General features: G+C 39.1%; 1 protein-coding gene and 1 long non-coding RNA gene across 3 annotated transcripts; one reads left to right on the plus strand and one right to left on the minus strand.

Moving 5' to 3' along the window:
* Positions 1–2: 2 nt before the first annotated feature.
* eif4g2a (eukaryotic translation initiation factor 4, gamma 2a) lies at positions 3–8,379 on the minus strand. 2 transcript variants are annotated; one of them, XM_078248326.1, is made up of 21 exons: positions 8,263–8,379; positions 7,047–7,152; positions 6,863–6,919; positions 6,191–6,316; positions 5,697–5,799; positions 5,035–5,163; positions 4,875–4,941; positions 4,629–4,780; positions 4,341–4,451; positions 4,084–4,266; positions 3,814–3,955; positions 3,537–3,700; positions 3,319–3,426; positions 3,038–3,148; positions 2,821–2,925; positions 2,515–2,730; positions 1,999–2,257; positions 1,677–1,881; positions 1,342–1,550; positions 1,122–1,243; positions 3–764 (listed from the first exon to the last, which is right to left on the minus strand). In XM_078248326.1, exons 1-21 carry the CDS (start codon positions 8,348–8,350, stop codon positions 699–701), a joined length of 2,829 nt encoding a protein of 942 aa, XP_078104452.1. In that variant the 5' UTR covers positions 8,351–8,379; the 3' UTR covers positions 3–698. The 2 variants fall into 2 exon arrangements, with proteins under 2 accessions (XP_078104452.1, XP_078104442.1); XM_078248316.1 differs by lacking the exons at positions 6,863–6,919; positions 8,263–8,379.
* Positions 8,379–10,863, plus strand: LOC144516753 (uncharacterized). The gene is made up of 2 exons (XR_013501867.1): positions 8,379–8,675; positions 9,617–10,863. It is a non-coding gene; the product is annotated as an uncharacterized LOC144516753 (long non-coding RNA).
* Positions 10,864–24,048: the final 13,185 nt, after the last annotated feature.

Consider the following 24,048-nt stretch of genomic DNA (forward strand, 5'->3'; position numbering starts at 1 on the left):
GCTCTTGATTCATAAAACTAAATGTGGGTAACTGAAATCACATTGTGCAAATCAATCAGCCCGTTATTGTTAGTACTCGTCAAATCCAGATTTTTGTTTTGAATTTTCAGACAAAAATGGCCTGTTTTCCAGCACACACAAAAAAATAAAAAAAAATATTCGGGCAGCCAAAAACGGCAACTAGGCATGTTTCAACAAATCAAGGAAAGTGTCTTACTATTTCAACGACTCATGATGTTGCGCAAAGTGCATCTAAAAACTGATAAAACAACGAGAAAGTCTCTTTGCAATCTTAGACCCTTTCCTCTTTTGTAAACAGTTTAAGTTAATAGTTATGGCAGCACTTGGTGACTCCTACCAGATGGAAAAGGTGATACAATGGGGCCAGGTTTTGGTGCTGGTACAGTTTTCTGCAAAATACTGCCTACTGTTAAAGAAAACATAACCCAAGAGTGAAATGTATAAGACATCTGCTGCAGGACATCAAATTAGATTGAAAATTAGAAAGGAAAGCATAAATACAATATGAATATAATGGTGGTGATGCTGGCTTGATCTGGCAAAACATTTCATAGTGGAATGAATTGTAACAGTGGTTGGAAAATACTCGAGAGGGGAGGAGTTAGGGTTGATATGGGGAAGGAGACAAGTAAAAAAAGTATTCATTGCATCCTGATAACATGGCTTTGGCCTGTTCCTCAGTACTCATCATCCTCAGATTCCTCTTCTTCTGCGGTCTCCAGCCAGGTCAGCCACTGGTTCACCTGCACCATAAACACAGTATCTCCATTAGGCCCAGTTATTTATGATTAGTTATTCATATCCATGTATACATGCTTATAAGAATATTCGGATCATCTGTGTGCAGGTGTGTCTTGATTCCTCAACACCTCCTGCTATAGTAGCTTGATTTTATCCGTACTCCAGGTAGCATCAAGGGTTTATTCAGCTTTCTGAAACCAGGATATGATTTACATGCACATGTCTGGGATACTCTAAAAACCGGATCTTGAACCAGGATTCTAGTGTGCATGTGTAGAGCTGCCGTTTATTGCCGGGGAGCAATTTGATAAACTGTACAAACTACAAAAATACTTGTTAGCAATATACATAAAAATTACCTGAAATAATGCTTTTCCCTTCCCTGGATATTCTTGGGTGACATCTTCTTTCCATGAAAGGAAGGCTTCTTCTTCGATTATTTCCATGTCATAAAAGTTCACAAAGTAGCGCAGCAACATACCTGGAAAAGGAGAGTAATCGTTAAGCTTCTGCTTAAAAGTTTACCTTCTCCGACTTGGACCTAAGCTGCTACACTGAACAACAAGTGTGTGTACATACCTTTGGGGAAACCCTTGGTATTGCAGTGAACCTGCAGGGCATACAGTGCGCCGACCTGCAGGTCAACGTGATCGTGTAAGAACTTCTGCATCACTGGCTTGAAAGACAGCAGCTGCTGCTTCTCCTCATCCAGCTGCTCCTTACTGGGCGCTGAAAGCTGCTCTTCGTCGTCATCAGGGTTGATCTCGTAAGCAATGTACTGCAGGAAGCTGGCAGACAAGACAATAAATACACTGTAAACTTGAAGGGCAAAACGTATTGTTTGGGGTTAGATTAACCAACTTGTCAATGGCTGATAAAGCAGGTATAGATTTTGTCATTGTCCACTGCTGTACCTGGTCATGAGGATGTTGACAAAGCCTTTGTCAGTGTGGAGTTTAGGAGAGATGTTGTCTTTGATCCACTTGTAGATCGACTGTGGAGAGGGATCTACTTTGATCTGCTTCAGCAGCTCCTTCTCCAGTTTCATCAGTGGGAACAAAAAGCTTAGACCTTTGCCATCCAGAATCTCCAGCATCCTGTCCTTGTTCTGGTCAATTTCTATGGAAGTATTAAAAAATACAGAATATCCATCAATGGACACAAAAGACACTGAACTGAGAGCCTAACTAATGGACATTGGGTCTAAACATATGGTCAGAGCGAGTTTGGACATACCAGGCAGCATCTTCTGCATGTTGACCTTGCTCTGCTGGAACAGGTCGGCCAGCCACTCACGGTCCTTCAGTTTGACCATCTGCTGCAGGCAGAGCAAGAACAGTGGGAAATGTGCACCATTCTCCAGCTGATGGGCCAAATCTGCGATGCTGACCAGGTCGGTGATGATCGCGCGTGCTGCAAACTGTGCCAGGTAGGACTTCACCAGCGGTACTTCTTCCTCGATCTTGGGACACTGGTCCAGAACACTCAAAAAGGCCTGTCAAATAAAAACGCAACGGTTAAAATTGTTAGTGCAGAGTAAAAGCTTTAATTTTTTTTTATATATTCGTCTCGGTTGTTAGTATGCATTGTTTATTCTCATTAATGTTTAATATGTTTGCTTGTATGTATGCACACAATCACCAAGGTCAATTCCATGTAGTTCCACTGCTGTGGCAAACTGCTTTCTGATTCTGACTGATATTTATTCATATAGTAAAAACACGAGTTTTGAGAATAATTAAAAGAACTGACCTGCATTAGATTCTCACCAGAGGCAAGGCCCTCGGTGCAGAGAGCATGGACCAGGGTGCTCGCGTGTTCCTTATCCTCATCTGAACGGTCAAGTGAAAGGACCACGATCTTGTTGAGCATCTCGGACAAAAAGTGCTTTGGAGCTTTCATCTCCCTCACAGCATTCACCGCCTCATCGACATTCTTGCTGTTCAGGTAATCTGCCACCAAGGTTTCCTAACAAGGAAAAGGACGGTCAGATGATATAGTATGCCAGACACAGTATATACACGGACATGAAGAAAGCACACGGTGAGATAAACGTACTGTCATTTTGCGCAACTCTTCCTTTGTAGGAGGAGCTTTTTTGGTGGACTTTGCAGGCTTTTCCTGAATTGGAGGAGGATTGATTTTCAGGCCAAGCTGTGGAGCCTAAACAAAAAGGAAGCCAAATTAATATACGTTCTCTGGAACCTGTGATTACCATATCAGTTCAATACATAATTTGTTATGTAAAAAATGTAATGTGTAAAAATGATGTTACCTGTCCGAGTGGGGCACCTTGAGCACTTGACGGATACATGGTCATCTGTGGTTGCAGCTTTGGGATTTGTTTTTTACTCAAGATGAAGGACTGTGCCGGCCTCAGGCTGATCTAGAGGGGTGAAGACAGAGTTTATAACAATTACGAATTATAATATTACTCTACACTTCTATAACAATGCAGCTGAAACAGGATCTATTTAAAAGACTACTCCCAACATATAAACTTCAAATAATCCAAACCATTAAACAATTTTAGTTTATCAATGTACGCGGTTGTACCTCATCAGCATTGACCTTCCCCTTCTTGCCGAATCGTGGAGCCATATCCTTAGACTGCATCTGCACTGGGTGATTCTGTTTGTGGTTAAAAACAGGTGAACTCTGCCCCTTCAAAAAAAAAGAAAGAAAAAAAACACAGATTTATAGTTAGAAATGACAACTCCCCGATTCACCATAACAAATACTGAAAAATTACACTGTAGATGAACTGCATGTACCTGGTTTGGTTTTATATACGGTTTGCTTCCCGCTTCAAACTGAGGCTGGTGTGAACCGTTGCCGTTTCCAATGTGGCCATTGTAAAGCGGGTTTGTGCGATGACGTCCCATGGTAGGGGAATAGTGATCCTGTATGACTCCTGGACCTGTACCAATGCCACTTCCTACCCAAAACAAGACGACAAACATTAAAAACTTTTCTAGAAAGGATCACTCCTTATTAATGGAGATCGTGTAACTCACTCTTATCACTGAGGGGATAAACGCTGCGACATACCAGGCATTTGTCCAAACATATCAGCCAGCCCACCAAGAGTTTCCCGGTCAAACTTGATCCTTGTTGGCAGGAAGGAGGAGTTTTCCATGAAGAATTCATTCCTCATGCCATCGCTCGAAGGTGGAATAAAAACACCCAAATCCTGCAAAGCACAGTTAGAATCCAGTCAGAATCTAAGGAAACACACTATGGACTAGATTGGTACAGTAATCTTTCTTACAGTCCATTATAAAACAGACAGTTCATCCCAAAGTGGATCCAAAGACTAACCTTTACTGCATCCTGACGAACTTGATTGATCGTCTTTGGGCCGTTGTCAGTATACGCCTTGCGAGCGGCCCAGTTGTTGTCTCGCTGCTCCACTGTGTTCTGCAGCAGGAAACGGATCCTAGCTGGCAGTTCCTTGTTGTTCGTTAAGGACCGCATGCGGCTGAAATACTGATCCATCAGAGACTGAAAGGAGAGTATTTGTTATTAAATGGAACAAAGACATTTTAAGAAACACATTTGGTTTTCCACATACTCACCCTAGCCTTTTCATGATCAAGTTTAGGTCCCACTGTTCTCATTATCTGACAGAGGCATTCCAAATCTTCACCCATATCCTTAAGTTGGACTCTCTTCTTCTTTTCCAAAAGCTTAAAAAAAAAGAAACATTTAATACACATTTATATAATTTCTTACGGTTGAGGTAGCTTTGGGTATCTAACTGCCTGGTTGCTTTGGCAGCATCTGGTGGTTTTGGGATCACACAAATTAAGAATGTGGTTTAGGATTCCACCTAACCATGTAAACATTATTCAACAGAACTCAACTGTTTTGATGCACTTATGAAGGATAGATTCATGGATGAGGTTGAGTTTGCCAAGTTCCCCGATGAATTTGATGTTGCCCAGCATCTTGAGCTTTGCAATCCCACGCTGCTCCTCCTCCTCAGAGGTGAGTGGGGTGTCATCTTTGTCAAAGACTATGGAAAGAAAGTTGTAGAAAATAAGGAACAATTCATGCAAGACATGACCAAATGCATTTGGTAACCGACCACTTATATCAAATTCACTTACTTTCAACATTGCTGGCGCGGTTCTCAAACTCATCTTGAAGCTTGGAAATCAGAAGCCTTCTGAAGGTCTGTAAAAACAGAGAATTTGTATAAAACCCAGACTGAAAATATCAGAGTAGTAACCATACTCCTGTGCAAACCCCATTGTTAAAATAACTTACAGTATTCTGCTTTTGTGTTGCTTGAATTTCTGCTGGGTCTTCAAAGTTCGGTGCATCCTCTGCCAAGCGGCGACATAGTTGAGCGTATAACTGGCTATACTTGGGCTCTTCGAGGGCTTTGTCAACGATCTAAAGAGAAAGAAATAGAAACAAATTAGGCGACCATTTATATAAAAAAAAGTAATAATGGTGCGTTCCATTTGAAGTCAGAAATTTCAACTGGAATGCCCCCTGAAGTCAGGTTTTTAGTTAGACTCAGAAAGCTGAGAGAACCTCACCAACCCTGACCTCAAAATCCAAGATGGTTGCTCTACGAATTAACAGAAGTAAAAGCTATAGTAATACACTTTGTTAGCACTACTGTCTTATTTGTGTCTCATTGAATCAGTCTTGTCACACAGTACTGTCCAACTCTTATCTGTGGGCATGTTGCTACGGTATTTGGATGTGTTAAATACAGCGTAATCACCTGGGATTGTTAACAATGGCTAACCTGGCTAGAACAAACCCCACTTACCCCAGTCCGTGATAAATTATGTTTTTCCAACATGTTGTACTGAAAAGCAATCAACTCGGGTGCAAAGTCATTCCCAGCTCCCATCTTGGGAAGTAAATGGAACGCAGCATTATACATGAATACAGCTATAATAATAAAAACTCACCAACAAGATGGTTCCTTTTAAGACAAGTTTTGACTCTACACCCACATTGAGGAGCTCCAGGCATAGTTTGTCAAACTTCTCAGGAGTCAGCTTATTAAGTATGCTGAAAAAGAGGAGGAAGACGAAAAGAGATTAATTTTTTTTATACATACATACATATATACATGCATATATATATATATATATATATGCTATATATATATATATATATATATGCATATATATATATATATACATATATATATATATATATATATATATATATATATATATATATATATATATATATATATATATATATATACATACATACATATATATATATACATACACATATATATATATATATATATATATACATATATATCAACTACTATCAATGAAGCAGCAACAAATGTTCCAATGGGGCATTCAGGCCTATTATTTAAATAATACTCCAAGAATTTTGTATGATCTTTGAACTAAAGTTAATTTGGATTTAATTGGAAACTCACCCTCTCACTTTCCTGAAGATTGCATCATTTTGCCCTTTCTCGTTGGAGGAGTTGGCATCTCGTCTAGTGCTTCGAGAAGGTACCCATCTCTGAACGCTAGAACCTGGGGTTTTCCCCAGGAACTCGCTGTAATGGACACAAAACTAAATTAATACAGGAAATATTTATCAGAAACACGTGACCTTATAATCACAGGTATCTAGCCCTAATCCATGGTGGGTGGGTTGCCAAAGATGGCCAAATAGGTTTCTACTTGGAAACTTGGTTTTGGAAATACACATTTAAGTCATTGAGAAAAGCAGTTACAATAAAAATACCCCTGTAGCTTTCATGCTGCCTGCGTCAAAATAGTGACAACAATAACACTGAATCCACCTGAACCACTGCCAATGCATAAGAAAGTAAAGCTAGAGTAAAGTAAAGCTGTTGAACATTCATTTTATCCTAATAACTGGAAACCACCAAGGGTAGTGTACAGCTATATTAGCAATATATTCAGAGACTAAAGAAGCCATTTATGAGCGACACCTCTTTCCTCTAGATGAGTTGACAAAAAAAAAATATAATACATGTGGGCGTGCAATTTAAGTCCAGTGGGGATGGTTATGGATACGCAACACAAATTAGTGACTAGGTGTTCCATGTGAAAGGAAACTTTGGAAAAAAAATCACCTGTTGCCGACAGTCTTGGGATAGTGCTGAGGTGCACCCCCACCTCCTCCCCCTACACTGTGATACAAAAAAGAAAAAAAGGTTTTAACTTAACATAAGGAGATGTGATCCTAAGCCCTTATTTGAGCTGTTGCAGAGGTTTATCAGTATAAAAAGACCAGTGTAATTGGGTAATGTTTAATACCTGAAACGAGAAGGACCCCCTTGTGCAACGACACTCTCCACTTTGGCGGCTTGACAAAGTATATCTGAAAAGAATAATGTTCCGGGAGTGGGAAGGAAAGAGCAACCTGGAAGCAAAGACAGATATAAAAGTAACAAATTAGCTGATGATGTAAAATGCAAACAAAAAGACACGTTAAAAGGGTTATCAAGCACTTCAACGTTACAATCAAGCGGTTACTATTATTTGACATAGCTAGTATATCTCCTATTTATTTACTGCGTAACGGATTTCCGCCAAACTGTTGAGTAACGTTAACGTTGGCTGAAACGGTGCTCAGTGCTAGCTTAGCATACCATTTCCTCAGTAGCTTTGTGCTTCTCATTATCTACTCATTTACCCCCCCCAACATCTCGTCTTCTGCGAGTCCGTAACTAATAAGGTTGACCCAAGTTACCTACGCGTAACGTTACCTAAACCTGACCTCCATCACAGAAACGCTATCCGGGGGGGAAACCAGGATTACATGTGCTTCATGTATCTACGTCCATTAGTTTTTGCTATGTCAATTTTTTTATATTTCGGAATTAAATAAAAATGCAAATCTTGATGTACTCAATGTAGTACGTGGTTGATTATATGGTTCATGTTATTTCCCCAAATTATAAGATGTGCCAAAAAAAAAGAAGCTAAAACAGGGTTTAAAAATGATATATGTATTTTCTATAATCCAACGAAATCGGCATGGAATCAGATATAAAAGGACTAGAATGTAGACCAAGAAGAAACCCCCATCAGCTGTTGTTCTGAGGTCTTTGTTCAGACACCGGATGTCCACATACGACATCTTGAGGGTTTTGTTCAACAGCAGGCCGCCTGGGAGCTAACGGATAATAAGCTGCTATAAACAACTATTGAAAACCCGTCGTTTTTCCTGAACGCAAAACCGGTTAATCTCAATTTATATACGTCAACAAAGTCAGCTAACGCTAACGTGAAAACCTACATTAGTATTTTACCGCTATGAATATCACATAACGCTAAATTATCGACCCAAGACGAACTTCCTACCAGACCGGTCGGTTAGCTTAGCTAGTTAGCTTCACGTTAGCCAGGCTACGACGCAGAATTACCTTACCTTCACAAAAGGAACGTCAGTGTGATTTTTGTCTTGTCCTCCAAGAGAAGAAAAATAAATACAGAATAGAAAATTGAGATCAAAAAATTGTGTTTTAACCTAAAAGATTTGGCAATGTTGTTGCAACACGACGATTCAGACGGTGAAAGCTACCGGCTACAGCGAAGAAAGAATGCTGACTGTTCATCTACGTCATGCGGAAGCTGCTTTTGTATAGGGCCTTCTCAAACGTCATCATCCCACCCTGCCGACGTCACCTACGGAAAACTCATGAACGTTTCGCAATCTGCTCTGATCAACAGCATGTCTGGTATCTTAACCAGAGGGGTTATTCTCTAGCATTGCATTTGGAGATGCGCTGGCACCACCTAAAATAAATCTGTGTACGGTATACTTTATTTTTTGACGCTATCCACCTTTGACTTGTGTGATTGTGTCAGGCACTCTGGTGTCAGGCACTCTGGTCTTGTGATTTAGGCTAACGGAAACAATGGAAGGACCATTTTCGCCAGGTAAAGAAAAATGTAGATGAAAAGTTATGCATGAATTGTAGGGCTGGGCGATATGGCCAAAATCTTCTATCCCTATATAGGTAATTTTATATCTCATGCCTAGCGTGTTTTCTGATAATTCGTTAAATGAATAGTCATGTGAAATAACCACATGGTAAAGCCTATTTTTGTATACTGTGTGAATTAAATAGCCTACTTGACAAATGAAAAGTATTTTCTTATTTTATTAAAATATTTAGTGCAAAATTAACAAAATGTACAAGGATCAGAACATAGATCGTCGTCCAAATGGCGAAATATTGCTGTAACGCAGTTCAGTTAATTTTTTTCTCATCTCGATAGAAAAGATATAGAAAAATATAGGCTATACATATACATTTTTATATGTTTTGACTAAATATTATCGTCATATCGCCCAGCCCTGGCATGAAATCAAAATTCAACAAAATAAAAAAAGTCTACATAATCGTATGGTAGGCTAATTCAAAATTTCGACTTACTATCTCATGACTTAAAATCTCACAATTGTGACTTTTGATCTCATATTTTTTTAATTTAAAGTCCAAATATTAAATAGTTAGCCAAAAATAGCACTATTCCATGATATTAACTTTTCATCTCATAATTTTTATTCGAAGTTATGAAATAGTGAGTCATATTTGTAGTGTCATAACTTTGACTCACTATTTCATAAATTTGACTTGGTATCTCATAATATTGACTTACCCGCTCACATTTTTGACTTTCCATCTCATAATTTTGACTTAGTATCTCTAATTTTTAGTCAACAGTTATGAAATAATGAGTCAAAATTGTAACGTTTAATGATTTTGACTTTCATGTCCTAATTTTCACTTACCGTGAATTTTCTTTTTTTTTAATCGTGCCTTTTCATCTATTCTGTTTTCTTTTCCTGGTGGAAATTGTTTTCCATGGAAAAGTGACCTTCATCACAGTTGAAAAAGACTGACTGGATTGTAAAGTCAGTGAAACTTTATTGATCCTCTCAGGGAGACTTCATTTGTTTTGCTCTCCTCTACATGGTTGACTTCAGGGCATTGAGGAGCTGCTGGGGATTCAGTGTTTATACTCGAGGATGCCACAGGAGGGGAATCAATGGCTGTTGACACAGGAGTCAAACCAACTGCAGTCTGCCACCCAGATGCCCCAATGGTTTTTGATGAGCCTGCTCGGACTATAATTTTGAACCTATTGTGGCATACATACATGATTAAACCATTTATTGAGTTTAACCACATGGACTAACAGGCTGATTTCACATTCATCCTTTCTGTTTCTGCCCACTCGTATGTGTGGATGCAAAGAGTAAAGATACTGGCCACATTTACATGAAGCTCTGGTCCCCACCAAATGGTTTTTATGACTACCTGACCTTTCAAAAGCTACTGTATTGGCAATATTTCCATAGAATTTGCAGTGGATATTCATGGGCCCCACAGGATGAATCCTAATGTGTTTATGAACACCTGCCCTTTCTTGTAGCACCACCATTAGGACAAAATGTCAAACTTATTCCCCTTCTGTCAGAGCAGGTTTTCATAGGCTTTTTTTTAAGGTTTTGTGTCCAGAGACTGTAAGATCTTGATCTGATGAGGTCTGCACTTTATCTACTTTTGTTTTTCTCATTCTATTGTACAGTTGAGTAGACGGTGTGGGGTGTAACAGTTTCATAACAAATGGTGTGGATTGGATGTATTATTGAGAATACAACCCCCCTGTTATTGTTCACACTGACTTGGGAACATGAGTCACTTCCTCCATCTGCCAGTAAATGACTACACTGCAAGACCAGACTGGTAACGCCTGTTTTCAAGCTCAGGTTATACCATGCCACACATTGTGCAAGATAAGCTGTCATGATGATGAAAATAATCCAGATAAGACACAAACATATTAAAAGAGCAAAGTTTGTTTCCAGAACTCGTTAACTTTTATATTGCGTATGAGTAATTTTAGTGCAAAGGCAATATTAAATCTGTGAGTGATAACAAACAAGTTGAAACTGCATTTCCTCTGTCTTCTTGTGACGTAGTTAAACGTGAATAGTCAGTCCATCTGGAACTCTTAGTACTGACATTGTGTTTGTTGGTAAAACATCTGATTATGTTTAGTTTTAACTGGACTTTAATGTGAAATACACAATGTGTGAAATACACAATGTCCAAAATACTTGGGATGTCTTACTTTTTATTAACTTGTCTTAGATCAGTGATTTCCATCCCCTTCTAGCATTTTGTTTATTGGCATGGAACCTCTAGATGAAGCGATTGATATAGTTGAGGTTTTTAATGTTTGGAAATGAAAAGAATACAAAACCTATATCATCCACGGCTTTGATGGCCCAAGAACAACATGGGGCCTGATAAAATCTCAGCTCTAAATACTGCGTACCCATAGAGTGCTGGAGTTATGTCCCCAACCTTTTCACTCAAAAACAGAAAGAAACAGAAGTCATCCGTATTATATCGTAATGAAAAGTCGATGCACATCATCACCCTGGCATCTGCAGAAAGCAGTCAGTTGCGCCTGCTGTTAAATAATGAACAAAAAACCTCCTTGCAGCTGCAGGAAAAAAATAAACTCCAGCATTCAATCCTTTATTCCAACAAACTGTCCAACATCTGGAGATTCTGCAAAAACGACACACTGCAGTGTTCACGCTGCATGTCTGGCTGGACCGAACACGCTTCACGTTGCTTCTTGCTATCGAAGGAAATTAAGAAGTGGGAATTTGGTCGCAGGGATTGTCTTGACATGGGGGGTGACCTGGCTGTTGTTTTGACTGCCGAAGACCAGGCATTCTTGACCGACATGACTTTTCAATATGTACGGCAGAACCCTACAGTAGATTTCCATTCAGCGTGGATTTGGTTGCAGGACCTGGTGAAAGAGGGCGACCACATCTGGATCAATGGCGAGAGAATTCAGAAAAATGTAAATTACTGGATGCCCGGGGAGCCAAACAACGCCGTAGCATCCTGGGACAAAGAACAGTCAGGACAGGACTGTGTTGCCATTATCCCCATTGGAAAGAAGGATTGGTTAAAATCCTGGGATGACATTGTTTGTGGTGGCGAACGGAACTACATATGTGAGAACATGGCTCTAATTTTGTCCTGACAGATGATGAAGCTGCATGATGTAGATGTATGGTGGTTAAGACGTGGAGGAAAAGCCACATTTACTTGGGCGCCCAAAGATGTTTCCTTTGTTTGTATATTAATAATTTGTGTACATAATAATAGGGATTATATTAAAAATCTTTTTACATTTTTACAAAGTGCTTTGCCTAATTGAACCAGGAACAAAAACATTACAGGACTGCAATGAAATAAAATCAGGCAATCACAACAATACTATAGAAATTATAACATTAATAAGAAGCATTTTTTAAAGATATGTTTTGAGAAGGAATGTAAAAGATGTCACCAATTCTGCAGCCTCACATCCAGGGCTTATAGGAACAGCCAGCAGAGCCCTGTCTGAGGGTCCAGCAATCCAGCAATGTAACTTAACTGATAGCTGAACACAACAATGAACACACTTTAACCACAAAGTGCGTTAAAGGTGATCAGTCAAATCTTCAAATCAATTCTAAAATTTACTAGTAACCAGTGAAGAGAGGCTAAACCAGGGCTGATCTTGTCTTGTTAAAAGCCGAGCAGCTGCGTTTTGTACCAGATGCTCCTCAATTGATAACAAACCTAATTGAATGACTTTTAAAATTAGCTTTTTCAAATTAAAGGTCACTGTCAAAACACCCAGATTTCTGGCTACAGGTTTAACATTAGGGAGAGGGAGCAAAGATGTTTTTCTACAATGGGGATGGACTTTGGGGGACTGAAGACAATTATTGCAGAAGAAAGTTTTGGGACATCCAGCACTTTATTTCTGACAGACAAGATAATAAATTTAAAAAAAGCCTATTTCACTGTTTTTTAATGGGACATAACAGTGGTACTGGATTTTGTGTTAATGTATATGTATCAGTGGTAGCATACAGAACAACAAGGGGCCAAGGATGGAGCCTTCACTAATGACTACTGAGAAAGTGCTGTTTGATAAACAAGATTAAAACCAGTGTAGAGCAGTGTGCCTGATGCCAACCCCATTTTTGAAGTGATCCAATAGAATTATCAACTATCGAATGCAGAACTCCAATCAAGAAGAATTAAAATCACCAGCATCAGCTGAAAATAAAAGGTAATTTGTCACTTGGATGAGAGTGATTTTTAAACTGGTTTACAAACAATGCTAACTAGTTGTATTAGTATTTTTCTCTTCTTCTAAATTGTAATTATTAATTAAAGGACAAAGCCCGTTGAGTAACAGAAAACAAGAGATGAACATAATTATGCAATGATAACAATAAGTAACAATTCTCTGCAGAGAGTGTGATCTCTCACTTTCCAGTGCTCACAAGCCATTTCTTCAGTTCGTTATTAGATACAAAAGGTGGTACTGAGTTCTTGAGCTCCTCGTATATACCAGCATACGACTTTATTCATGTGTGGCTTGAATAGGAGTACAATGTCTTTTCTTGTGTCACTGTGGGTTGTTAACTAGCTTATATTCTGCATGTTCTCTCCTTCATGCCAGATCATTTGCACATCATTTAAAAACACAAGTCTCATATTTTGCATGAAGGAGAGAAAGATAGAGGTAAGATAAAAATATCAGCTGTGGCTTTGTGGTGAGAGAGAACTTGGAGACCCTATTTCAGGTTTTGATGTCAACAAGTAGTTGGCTCTGTTGAAGTGTCCTTAAGCAATACACAAAATCTGTGCTTGCCTCTGAGGCTGTGTTGCAGCTGATCAGGGTAGCAAGCATCACTAGAGGAATTTCCCTGTAGTGTCAGTTCTCCAAAAGTACTGAATTGCATTATTATCATGGATATGTTTACATGGACTGCAACAGTCTCACTAGTGACCACATTCTAAATATGCAGCTGGTCATGAGACACAGTGGCTCAGTGGTTTGCACTGTTCCATGACTTCCTCCTACAATTCTGATCTGTGAGCTGGTGAATTCTGTTGTCTTTAAAAGGGTATGCACATCCATAGTCCTGCAACACAAGTAGCTGTGTTACTGTCAAGAGAGTGATAATGTAGCCAACTTTATGAGACTGAAAAAAGTTGAGATTTAAAGTAAATTTTTGCAAATCTGGACCTTGGAAACCTGCAGCTAAGGCTAATCTTAATTTTTGAGCCCCAACTTGAATTTAAAGTCCTTAAAGTGCTCAGAAAAGTGAACATGTACATTGTAATTCCAACTGGGCGACTCCATCTGCTGAGGTAGATTGTGTGATATGATGGAAAGCTCCAGGTAGGCTATTGAGTGGACCTTGTAGGGAGATTGATTTTGTCAGCTGTTGTTTCTAAAGTCAGGAATGACTCAATCACCCGATATTCTCAATCTCAGTTTACCCAACTTGACTATGGATGTCAAAGTGATTTTTAATATAAATATTTTCATACACATTAATGAAAAATTAAAAATGTATTTTTAAATAAATAAAGCAATCAACTCCACTGCAGTGACACCTCAAACGGACTGAATGTGCATTCAAAGTCCTTTCAAGTAAAACAGCCTAATTACTTGATTGAGTGTCAGTCTTGTATTTGACTGGACATGAGCAAAAAAAGATATGCCCCCATTGTGTCATTAAAGGCCAAACTCTGACCACTGAACTGATTTCAAAGATGAGATATGTGGGAAGTCATAGATCTGGTGAGAGGTTTAAAGGAGCACTGTATGCTGCATAATTAGGAAATAATAAATCATGGAACAACCCAGAGTTAGGGTAAGGATACTGATCAGGGAGTAGACCATGGTCCAAGGAAAGCAATGTTTCTTGCCAGAAGCACGACAGTATCAAGTGATAAAACTGTGGCCTATGCAATCGGCCTGAAAGAGAAAGAGCATGAGGATGAGTCTGGAGATCCAAAAAAGCAAAAGACTCTGATGAAATGAAAATAAACTCCTAAACTGTGAGGCAAAGGGATCTGTCAAATGGTAGCATCCATCTTGCACCACCTTTACCTTCAAGTGTCATGGTAGGAGTATTCTGTTGTGGAAAGGCTTTCTGTTAGCAGGGTCTGAACACTTTATATATATATATATATATATATATATATATATATATATATATATATATATATATATAAAAAGGAAACGATGCAGGTGAATTCTAGAACCTTGCTCATAGTGCCAAAAATGTTAAACTGGTTTAATGACATGTATATAATGTGTAATAATGACACTAAGCATGGAGCCATATATAAAAGTCCACCCAAAACCTTCTCTTCAATAACATGAAATACAGTATAAGTTAGTTAAACAGTTTTGAAATATTATATGGATAATATCTTCCCTGGGTTTTTGAATTGTTCAGTGAAAGCTGATAAATGACCCAATTTTTACAAAGTAATGCAAAGAAATAATATCCCTCATATTCAGCTTTCGATGAGACATGTATTGAGAACTCATATAATTGGAAGACGAAAATTAGGAATTTAATTTGAGCTATCACATAAAAAAAGAAACCATTGTGAGAGCCTTATTAAATTGATTGAGTAACGTATTAAAGTTAATTGAAGTTGGTCTCCACAAAATAAGCTTGACCGTATATTTTCATGCAGAGAATGTCGAGCAATTTATAAAAAGAATGAATGAACCCAACTAAATGACACCTTAATAGGGGAGTTGTATTTTTTGAAGCCAGTAGATGGTGCTACAGTGCCTCCTGTGACTTTTTGTACTGTTCAAATAGATGGTATTATTGATGTATTTCACACAAAGTCTAAAGTTGTATCATACAAACATCAGCAAAATAGTTGAACAAACAAATACCACAATAAAATCAACTCACTGTATATAAAAATCCCATGGTAGTTTGGTTGTTGAAGGGCCTACATATATACAGGTGCTGGTCATATAATTAGAATATGAAAAAGTTGATTTATTTCAGTAATTCCATTCAAAAAGTCAAACTTCTATAATGTATACATTCATTCCACACAGACTGATATATTTCAAGTGTTTATTTCTTTTACTTTTGATGATTATAACTGACAACTAATGAAAACCCCAAATTCAGTATCTCAGAAAATTAGAATATTGTGAAAAGGTTCAATATTGAAGACACCTGGTGTCACACTCTAATCAGCTAATTAACTCAAAACACATGCAAAGGCCTTTAATTGGTCTCTCAGTCTAGTTCTGTAGGCTACACAGTCATGGGGAAGACTGCTGACTTGACAGCTGTCCAAAAGACGACCATTGCCACCTTGCACAAGGAGGGCAAGACACAAAAGGTCATTGCTAAAGAGGCTGGCTATTCACAGAGCTCTGTGTCCAAGCACATTAATAGAGAGGCGAAGGGAAGGAAAAGATGTGGTAGAAAAAAGTGTACAAACAATAGGGATAACCGCACCCTGGAGAGGATTGTGAAACAAAACCCATTCAAAAATGTGGGGAGATTCACAAAGAGTGGACTGCAGCTGGAGTCAGTGCTTCAAGAACCACCACGCACAGACGTATGCAAGACATAGGTTTCAGCTGTCGCATTCCTTGTGTCAAGTCACTCCTGAACAAGACACAGCGCCAGAAGCATCTCGCCTGGGCTAAAGACAAAAAGGACTGGACTGCTGCTGAGTGGTCCAAAATTATGTTCTCTGATGAAAGTACATTTTGCATTTCCTTTGGAAATCAAGGTCCCAGAGTCTGGAGGAAGAGAGGAGAGGCACAGAATCCACGTTGCTTGAAGTCCAGTGTAAAGTTTCCACAGTCAGTGATGGTTTGGGGTGCCATGTCATCTGCTGGTGTTGGTCCACTGTGTTTTCTGAGGTAAAGGGTCAACGCAGCCGTCTACCAGGAAGTTTTAGAGCACTTCATGCTTCCTGATGCTGACCAACTTTATGGAGATGCAGATTTCATTTTCCAACAGGACTTGGCACCTGCACACAGTGCCAAAGCTACCAGTACCTGGTTTAAGGACCATGGTATCCCTGTTCTTGATTGGCCAGCAAACTCGCCTGACCTTAACCCTATAGAAAATCTATGGGGTATTGTGAAGAGGAAGATGCGATACGCCAGACCCAACAATGCAGTAGAGCTGAAGGCCACTATCAGAGCAACCTGGGCTCTCCTAACACCTGAGCAGTGCCACAGACTGATCCACTCCATGCCACGCCGCATTGCTGCAGTAATTCAGGCAAAAGGAGCCCCAACTAAGTATTGAGTGCTGTGCATGCTCATACTTTTCATGTTCATACTTTTCAGTTGGCCAACATTTCTAAAAATCCTTTTTTTTTTTTGTATTGGTCTTAAGTAATATTCTAATTTTCTGAGATACTGAATTTGGGGTTTTCAGTCAGTTATAATCATCAAAATTAAAAGAAATCAACACTTTAAATATATCAGTCTGTGTGGAATGAATGTATACATTATACAAGTTTCACTTTTTGAATGGAATTACTGAAATAAATCAACTTTTTCATATTCTAATTATATGACCAGCACCTGTAGTTGAGTGCCAAGTGTTACATTTTGAGATACAGCACAGCTGTGATTAGTTAACATTAATGATGGCTCTGTTCCAGCATGCACAAAAGACCGTTTTCACGGCAGACATGTTGACATGTCATAGTAGGAAAAGCACAGGTGTATTCAAAACCATTAATGATGGCTGCATTCCACTTAGGAGAGGCCCTGGTATTGTTCATGCTGACTCACTGAAATAGCTTACTGGGACACTTGATGGAACTGAGCCATCATTAAGATTACCAATTTCAGCTGTGCTTTTCCTACTATGACAAATCAAAATGTCTGCTGTGAAAAAGGTCCATAGCAGAGCCTGGAACTGGCACACCTGATTGAAATGACATTATTGATTTTGTTAGATTTGTGTTTGACTGAGAAAAGTCTGTTGTAGTTTAAATATTATATTTTCTTTCCATGTTACTTTCAAGTGAGAAGTACAATATTTTTTTAAAAGTCAAAATGATGTGCAGAATGTATGCCGGTTAAATAATTGTTTGTACAGCAATTCTTGTATAGTGGGTAAGGAAGTAAGTATATTTTATTTCTAGAGCACATTTAAACACAGCTTAAGCTGACCAAAGTGCTGTACAAAGAAGCACCAAGGTGCTGTATAAAAACATTGAAATGTAAAAACAAAAAAGTGGAAACAAATATAATTGGAAGAAGCAAATTAGGAATTTAATTTGAGCTATCACATAAAAAAAGAAACCATTGTGAGAGCCTTATTCAATTGATTGAGTAACGCATTAAAGTTAATTGAAGTTGGTCTCCACAAAATAAGCATGACCGTATATTTCCATGCAGAGAATATCGAGCAATTTATAAAAAGAATGAATGAACCCAACCTTAATAGGTGAGTTGTATTTTTTGAAGCCAGTACAAAAAAAAGATTCCCAACAACAACAACAAGCAGCAATTTACAAATACAGAATTATAGACATAACAGAACGAGCGATTAGTGTGTTAAAAAAGGCCAGAGAGTTAAAAATGTGTCTTAAGTCTAGATTTAAAAACAAAAATGGAGGGAGCACATCTGATATCTAAAGGCAGCTGGTTCCACAGTCGTGGAGCAGCAACTGCAAAGGCTCTGTCACCTTTTAGTGTGAGTCGAGATCAGGGGACATAGAGGAGAGATTTGTCCTCATATCTAAGAGACCCCTGGGGTCCGTTTCAGAAAGCAGGTTTAGTGAAAACTCTGAGTTTGTTAACCCTGAGATGAGGAAAAACTCTGGATTTTCTGTTTCAGAAAGAGAGGTAACTTAACCTCAGAGTCAGTTACTATGGTAACTGAGTCTGCGAACCTAACCTGGTCGGGAGCAGGTTTTCTTCTCTCAGTCTCAGTCTCCTCCCTCTCATACAGTGTCAGAGGGAGGAGACTGAGAGAAACTCGAGGTTTCTTCTCACTCATTTCCTCATTCATTCATTCAGTCTGTATCAGGCGCATTTTAATGCAGTTTGTTATCTGCATGAATAAACACTTAATAAAACTTATTGTTAGGCAGATTATAAAACGTTTTTTTCTCAAACGTGTCATGTCCTTTTGTCGACGATCCCGTTGATGAAAAAGCTGTATTACTTCACAGAGAGTTTACGTCGGGAGATGATATTGAGTCCCGACTAAATGTATTTTCATTTCCACATTTTTTCACAGTCCATCAGATATGTAGATAGGCCTAACTTATCCGTCCTCATATCACTAACATCCACCATCGTGGACAGACTTTAACATCCAAGCAGATTCTTTGTGTCGCATTACGTGTTTTGCAAACGGCAGTTTTCTTTATTGGTGATGCGGATCATACTGTAATAGTAAAGCCACTGTATGCAGAGCCGTCAGAAAAGTGTGACTCGCTCTGAAACGTTTTTTTAAACGTTTTTTGTATTGTTCCCTGGACACAAAACAGTGAGAGCCATTAAAAAGAAATAAATGATTATAAATTATAGTTCTGTTAATGATGGTGCTGCAGCCTCAGAATGGGATATAGTAGTAGGCCTAGCTTACTTTTTCGCCCGCAGGATTGCACATAAATGAAATTATAGGTGTAATACAATTCCAGTTTTCACCAGTAATATTATCAGTTAACTGTGATTAAATATGAAATTAATACACTGTTAATGCTTACGCATTGACTCGAGCAGCAATTTTCTCCCACACCAATTATCTCTCTGTTGCAGCAGCAACCGCTGTCTTGCTTTTTTAACGAAATACATGTTCAAACTCTGTGCGCATGACTATTTCCGCCGACCCGTTTGTTTGTGGTTGTTACCATGGTGAATCGTAGTATCATGGCTCCATTCATACTGCCTTTTTATTGTGGTGGTGCACGCGCGTGAACCTACTCGGAGTTGATTGAACCAACTCATATCAGCTGTTCTGGAACCGAAAACTCTGAGTTTCCCATCTCAGGGTAAATCAACTCAGACATCAGGGTTAGACTCAGAGTTTGTTAAACCTCCTTCCTGAAACGGACCCCTGGGCTGAGTGCAGTGGCGTAACGAGCCAACACGGCGCAATGTCCACGAGAAGGCTACCATCAATAGGACAGGATAGGATCATAGAGACACAGCATATAAGAGATGAGATGACTGACAAAATCAGGAGTAGCCTACGCGCACCACAACAACAACAACAACAAAAAAACACTGGTGAATGCGCACCATAACACATGAAAAAACACACAAGGGCAGTCCCTCCAGGATTTCGTGGCCTTTTTTTTTAGATTGTTGCGGCCCAAAATGCCTGATTTTGCGATAAAAGTTACGATGTCTTTTGTATGTTTGTTGCAATGAAGTTGCAGAAGACAATGAAAGTTGCAAAATATGTTTTTTGTATAGTTCTTTAAAAAAAAAAAAGGAAACTTGTTTTGGGGAGAATAATAATTATTACTATTAATTAATTACTCTGGGCTGAGATTTCCTAGTAACCTTACCAAAAAGGCTCAGGATGCTGCAAATGTTGGTATAATATGAAAATGGCTGGTGGATTTAAGACAAAAAGTAATAATTTATTGAATGAATCAAATTTGAACATATGTGTCAGTGGCTTGTTGATCTTGACATCGTTAGTTAATTTACTAACCTGGCCGGGGACACACATTCATATGGTTTGAAAAAGTACTTGATTTTGGACTTTAACTTATCGTTGCACTTACAATAACGAGCGTAGCTGTCCTCAATTTAAGTCATCCTGTATGTCTCATCTCCGGTTTTTCCTGCATCCACCATGTGTGATTTTGTGTGTGTGTGTGTGTGTGTGTGTCAGTCGCGGGGGGAACTCAGCAGGCCCGCCCACTGCAAAGATCAGACAGGATGTAAACAGCAGCAGCTTTCAGTGACTTTAGAGTGAAAAAACGTTACAGCGTACATTGATGTTAAAATGTTTACAGGTTGGCAGGACGGTCTGAAATGTTCTGCACGGTCTTTCGTTGTACGTTTTGTTGGTAAATGTGAGATGTTCAAGTCACACACGTGAAGAGAACGGTCTCTGAAACAAGGAAATGAATTTGACCCGTTCTCACTCCCGCTTGGTCAGTGGCCAAATGCGATAGGGGGCCCCGGCTGTCAATCAATATCTTCCAGTCACGCAGGCCCCTGATTGGTCCGGGCCCGTAAGCACCGCTTACCCTGCTTACCGATAGTTACGCATCTGGCTGAGTGCCTTTGAATAAGATCTGTGATATAAGATGGTGCCCGACCAGTCAGACATAAGAGCCTTGAAGGCAATCAACAGGGTCTTAAACTGGATTCTAAAGTCGACGGGGAGCCAGTAAAAAGAGACTAGCACTGGGGTGATGTGCTCACATTTTTTCAGTACCAGTCAACATTTAGTTGACTACACTTACTGTATAGTAAGTGCCAAGTTAAATATTTATACAAAGGTGTTACAAATGTGAAAATTATGATCATGCATAAGTTATTTTCAACGTAGTTTTGTTAAGATGATTTTTTTGGCATTTTAGACCTTTATTTGTATAGGACAGCTTAGACTTGAAAGGGGAGATAGAGGGGGAATGACATGCAGCAAAGGGCCGCAGGTCAGAATCGAACCCACGGCCACTGCGTTGAGGAGTAAACCTCTATATATGGGCGCCCGCTCTATCAGGTGAGCTACCCAGGCGCCCATTTTCAATGTAGTTTAAGCCATTCACAATATTGGATTTCCTTTTGTGGACCAGCTTAGTTTTGTTTCATTGCTTCTGGGACATCTGTGAGACATGCACACATACACACATACACACACACACACACACACACACACACACACACACACACACACACACACACACACACACACATGCAAACAGACACATCTGTGAATATCTGAACTATTAGACTAAAACTCTATCTTACATATATGAAAAAAGAATCCATCACATCTAAATCAACCATAGCGTGGCAAAATTATTCTCCTGTTCTCCGTCAGAGAGCTTTATCCAGGACATGCCACTCATTTACTACACGAGGGCTTCCATGCTTGGTATCTAATTGGCTCTTATTTATTGCTAATGGAGTGGTTCATACATGGCAGAGAGGCTGTGTGGCTTCAGATATCATTGCAAATTAACATACAGGACTCCCAAACTTGCTTGTGCGGATTATATGTTTAATATTCGAAGCACAGACTGCATGAATATGCTGAGGTAAAGCAATGATGGCTGTCCTCTGCACCAAATTGTGTTGGGCCTTTAGGGACTGTCTGAGTCATCAGTGACAAGGCCTGTATCTGATTCCAGCTATGCTTACACTCTAGCTGGGCTCTACCTGGGGGGCCTGATGGTATTAAGTATGAGATCTGATGGAGAAGAGAGCGCTCCCTGGGGAGAAGTTAAAGCGCTTTATCTGTAATACAAAAGTTAAAATGAGCCCAAATAGGCTACTGAACATCCAATCATGTGAGTCACAAAAGCAGAATGAAATAGTATTATTATCATGAAAAATACTACTTATCAGTGTAGTTTAAGCACAACCTCACACAGCCACTAATGTGGCTGTATACTTAGACTCACTTTACACATGCACTGCAACTGAGAACTTATCTAAACATTACCCGGAGGAGCTGTATGTGAGAATGCAAATGTCCGAATCAGATATCAGTCCAAATATAATTTGGAGCCATGGAGGAAGTGAGGTGATGACGACAAAGTCCACATAGGGAGGAGGTCAGGAAACCCCTGTTTGTTTTGTTTGTTTCCCGTTTTCAGTGAACATTCTTTTTAAGGCATTATACCACAACCCTTCCCTAACCTTAACCACATGTTTATGATTATTACCATAACGACAAAGGTCCTCAAACCTTGTCAGTTAATTTTCTTGAGTATGCAGTATGGAGAAACAGGAAATGGTGGGAGAGACAGGGAATGACATGCAATAAAGGTTGGGAGTTCATGGGAGTACATGGAGAGACCTTAAACCCCTTGTCCATCAGGACCTCACCAAATGTTAGTTTTATCTCTGTAATTGTTGTAGGCTGGATGAACAAAAACACCAGAGAAAGGAAAGTTTTATGTGTTTTATAACTGATGTCTTAGTATCAGAGATCTTGAGAGTCCAGGAAATATTGAGGGGGATGGACACCAGCTGTCATGTACGCTTTACCTGCAACCTTGTTTGTGACAGTGTCCTTCTTACCAATCAAACCATCCTGTAGCCAGGAGGTGGCCAAGTGCTTGTTCCCAGCGTAGCATAGCCCACTAATCCAGGTGACAATGCACTATATAAAACCCACAAGCATCATTGATGACAGACAATTTTCTTGGGCCTAGAGAAAAAGAGGAGGTGCTTCTTCTCCTCGTGCGTAAAACAAGTCAGTAAAATGTACTGTCTGCCTTGGGTGAAGTCTGCAGGCATCATTAAGGACAAAGAACTAATGTACTGGGCAGCACCAAAACATCTTCCCTCAACACCTAAAAAAGTAATAACATCATTTATCAAAATCACTCTGTTGCAGCCGCACTGAAGCTTAATGCTCTGATGTCTGAACAGAAGGCAGCCAATAGAGGTTTATTAGCTTTTCAATGAGAGCATATTGCTGCTTTCTACAATTAGGAGTCTTAGAAATTAGAGTATGTTTTCATTGCCATGATTTACCACTTCTCATCAATTTAATGGGGCTAATCACTTTTGGTTACAAGTAAGTATGCAGGACTAAATCTTGTTTAAAAAAAAAAGAAATTGTAGCCAGCACTCAGGTCTTCATAAATGTATTTAAGAACTACATGACTTATTGCAGCGAGAGTAATTATATGCACAGAATATTCAAAACTTCAGCCCTGTTAGGACATTTCACATCTCAAAATGTTACAATGATGTCACTGGTCTGTTGCTTTTTATATCCTCCTTTGTGATAGATTTTATAATTGCATTTAATGATAGATTATGCTTTCGTGTATTTTGCTGCTCAGTGCATCAGTATATCAGGAATCAGTATTGATTAAAATTAAAAAAGGAAAAAGATGGATTCCATAGGCTGTGTTTGGCTCAAATAATAATTCAGGGAATAATATGTCATGTATTTAGAGCATGAAATAATAATAAGAATGAATTTTATCATTTCAAGGACTGTCGTACAGCAAAGGTCATATGTATCCTTGAAAATGTAATGAAAAAAAAGAGAAAGAAATAGCTCTGAGAAGTGCCATTTCCTCACTTATATCGCTAACAAGCCCATGCTTGACTCAACTAAATAAATAAATAAATGCATACATAAAAAAGAACTAAGGGTTTTACTTAGACAGTGAGGATGTTACCCTGAGGGGGAGTCATCAGTCATGCATTCACTAATGAGTAAATATGAAGAACATGAGGAAGC

Source organism: Sander vitreus, chromosome 1, assembly GCF_031162955.1.
Source record: "Sander vitreus isolate 19-12246 chromosome 1, sanVit1, whole genome shotgun sequence".
Lineage (NCBI taxonomy): Eukaryota > Metazoa > Chordata > Actinopteri > Perciformes > Percidae > Sander > Sander vitreus.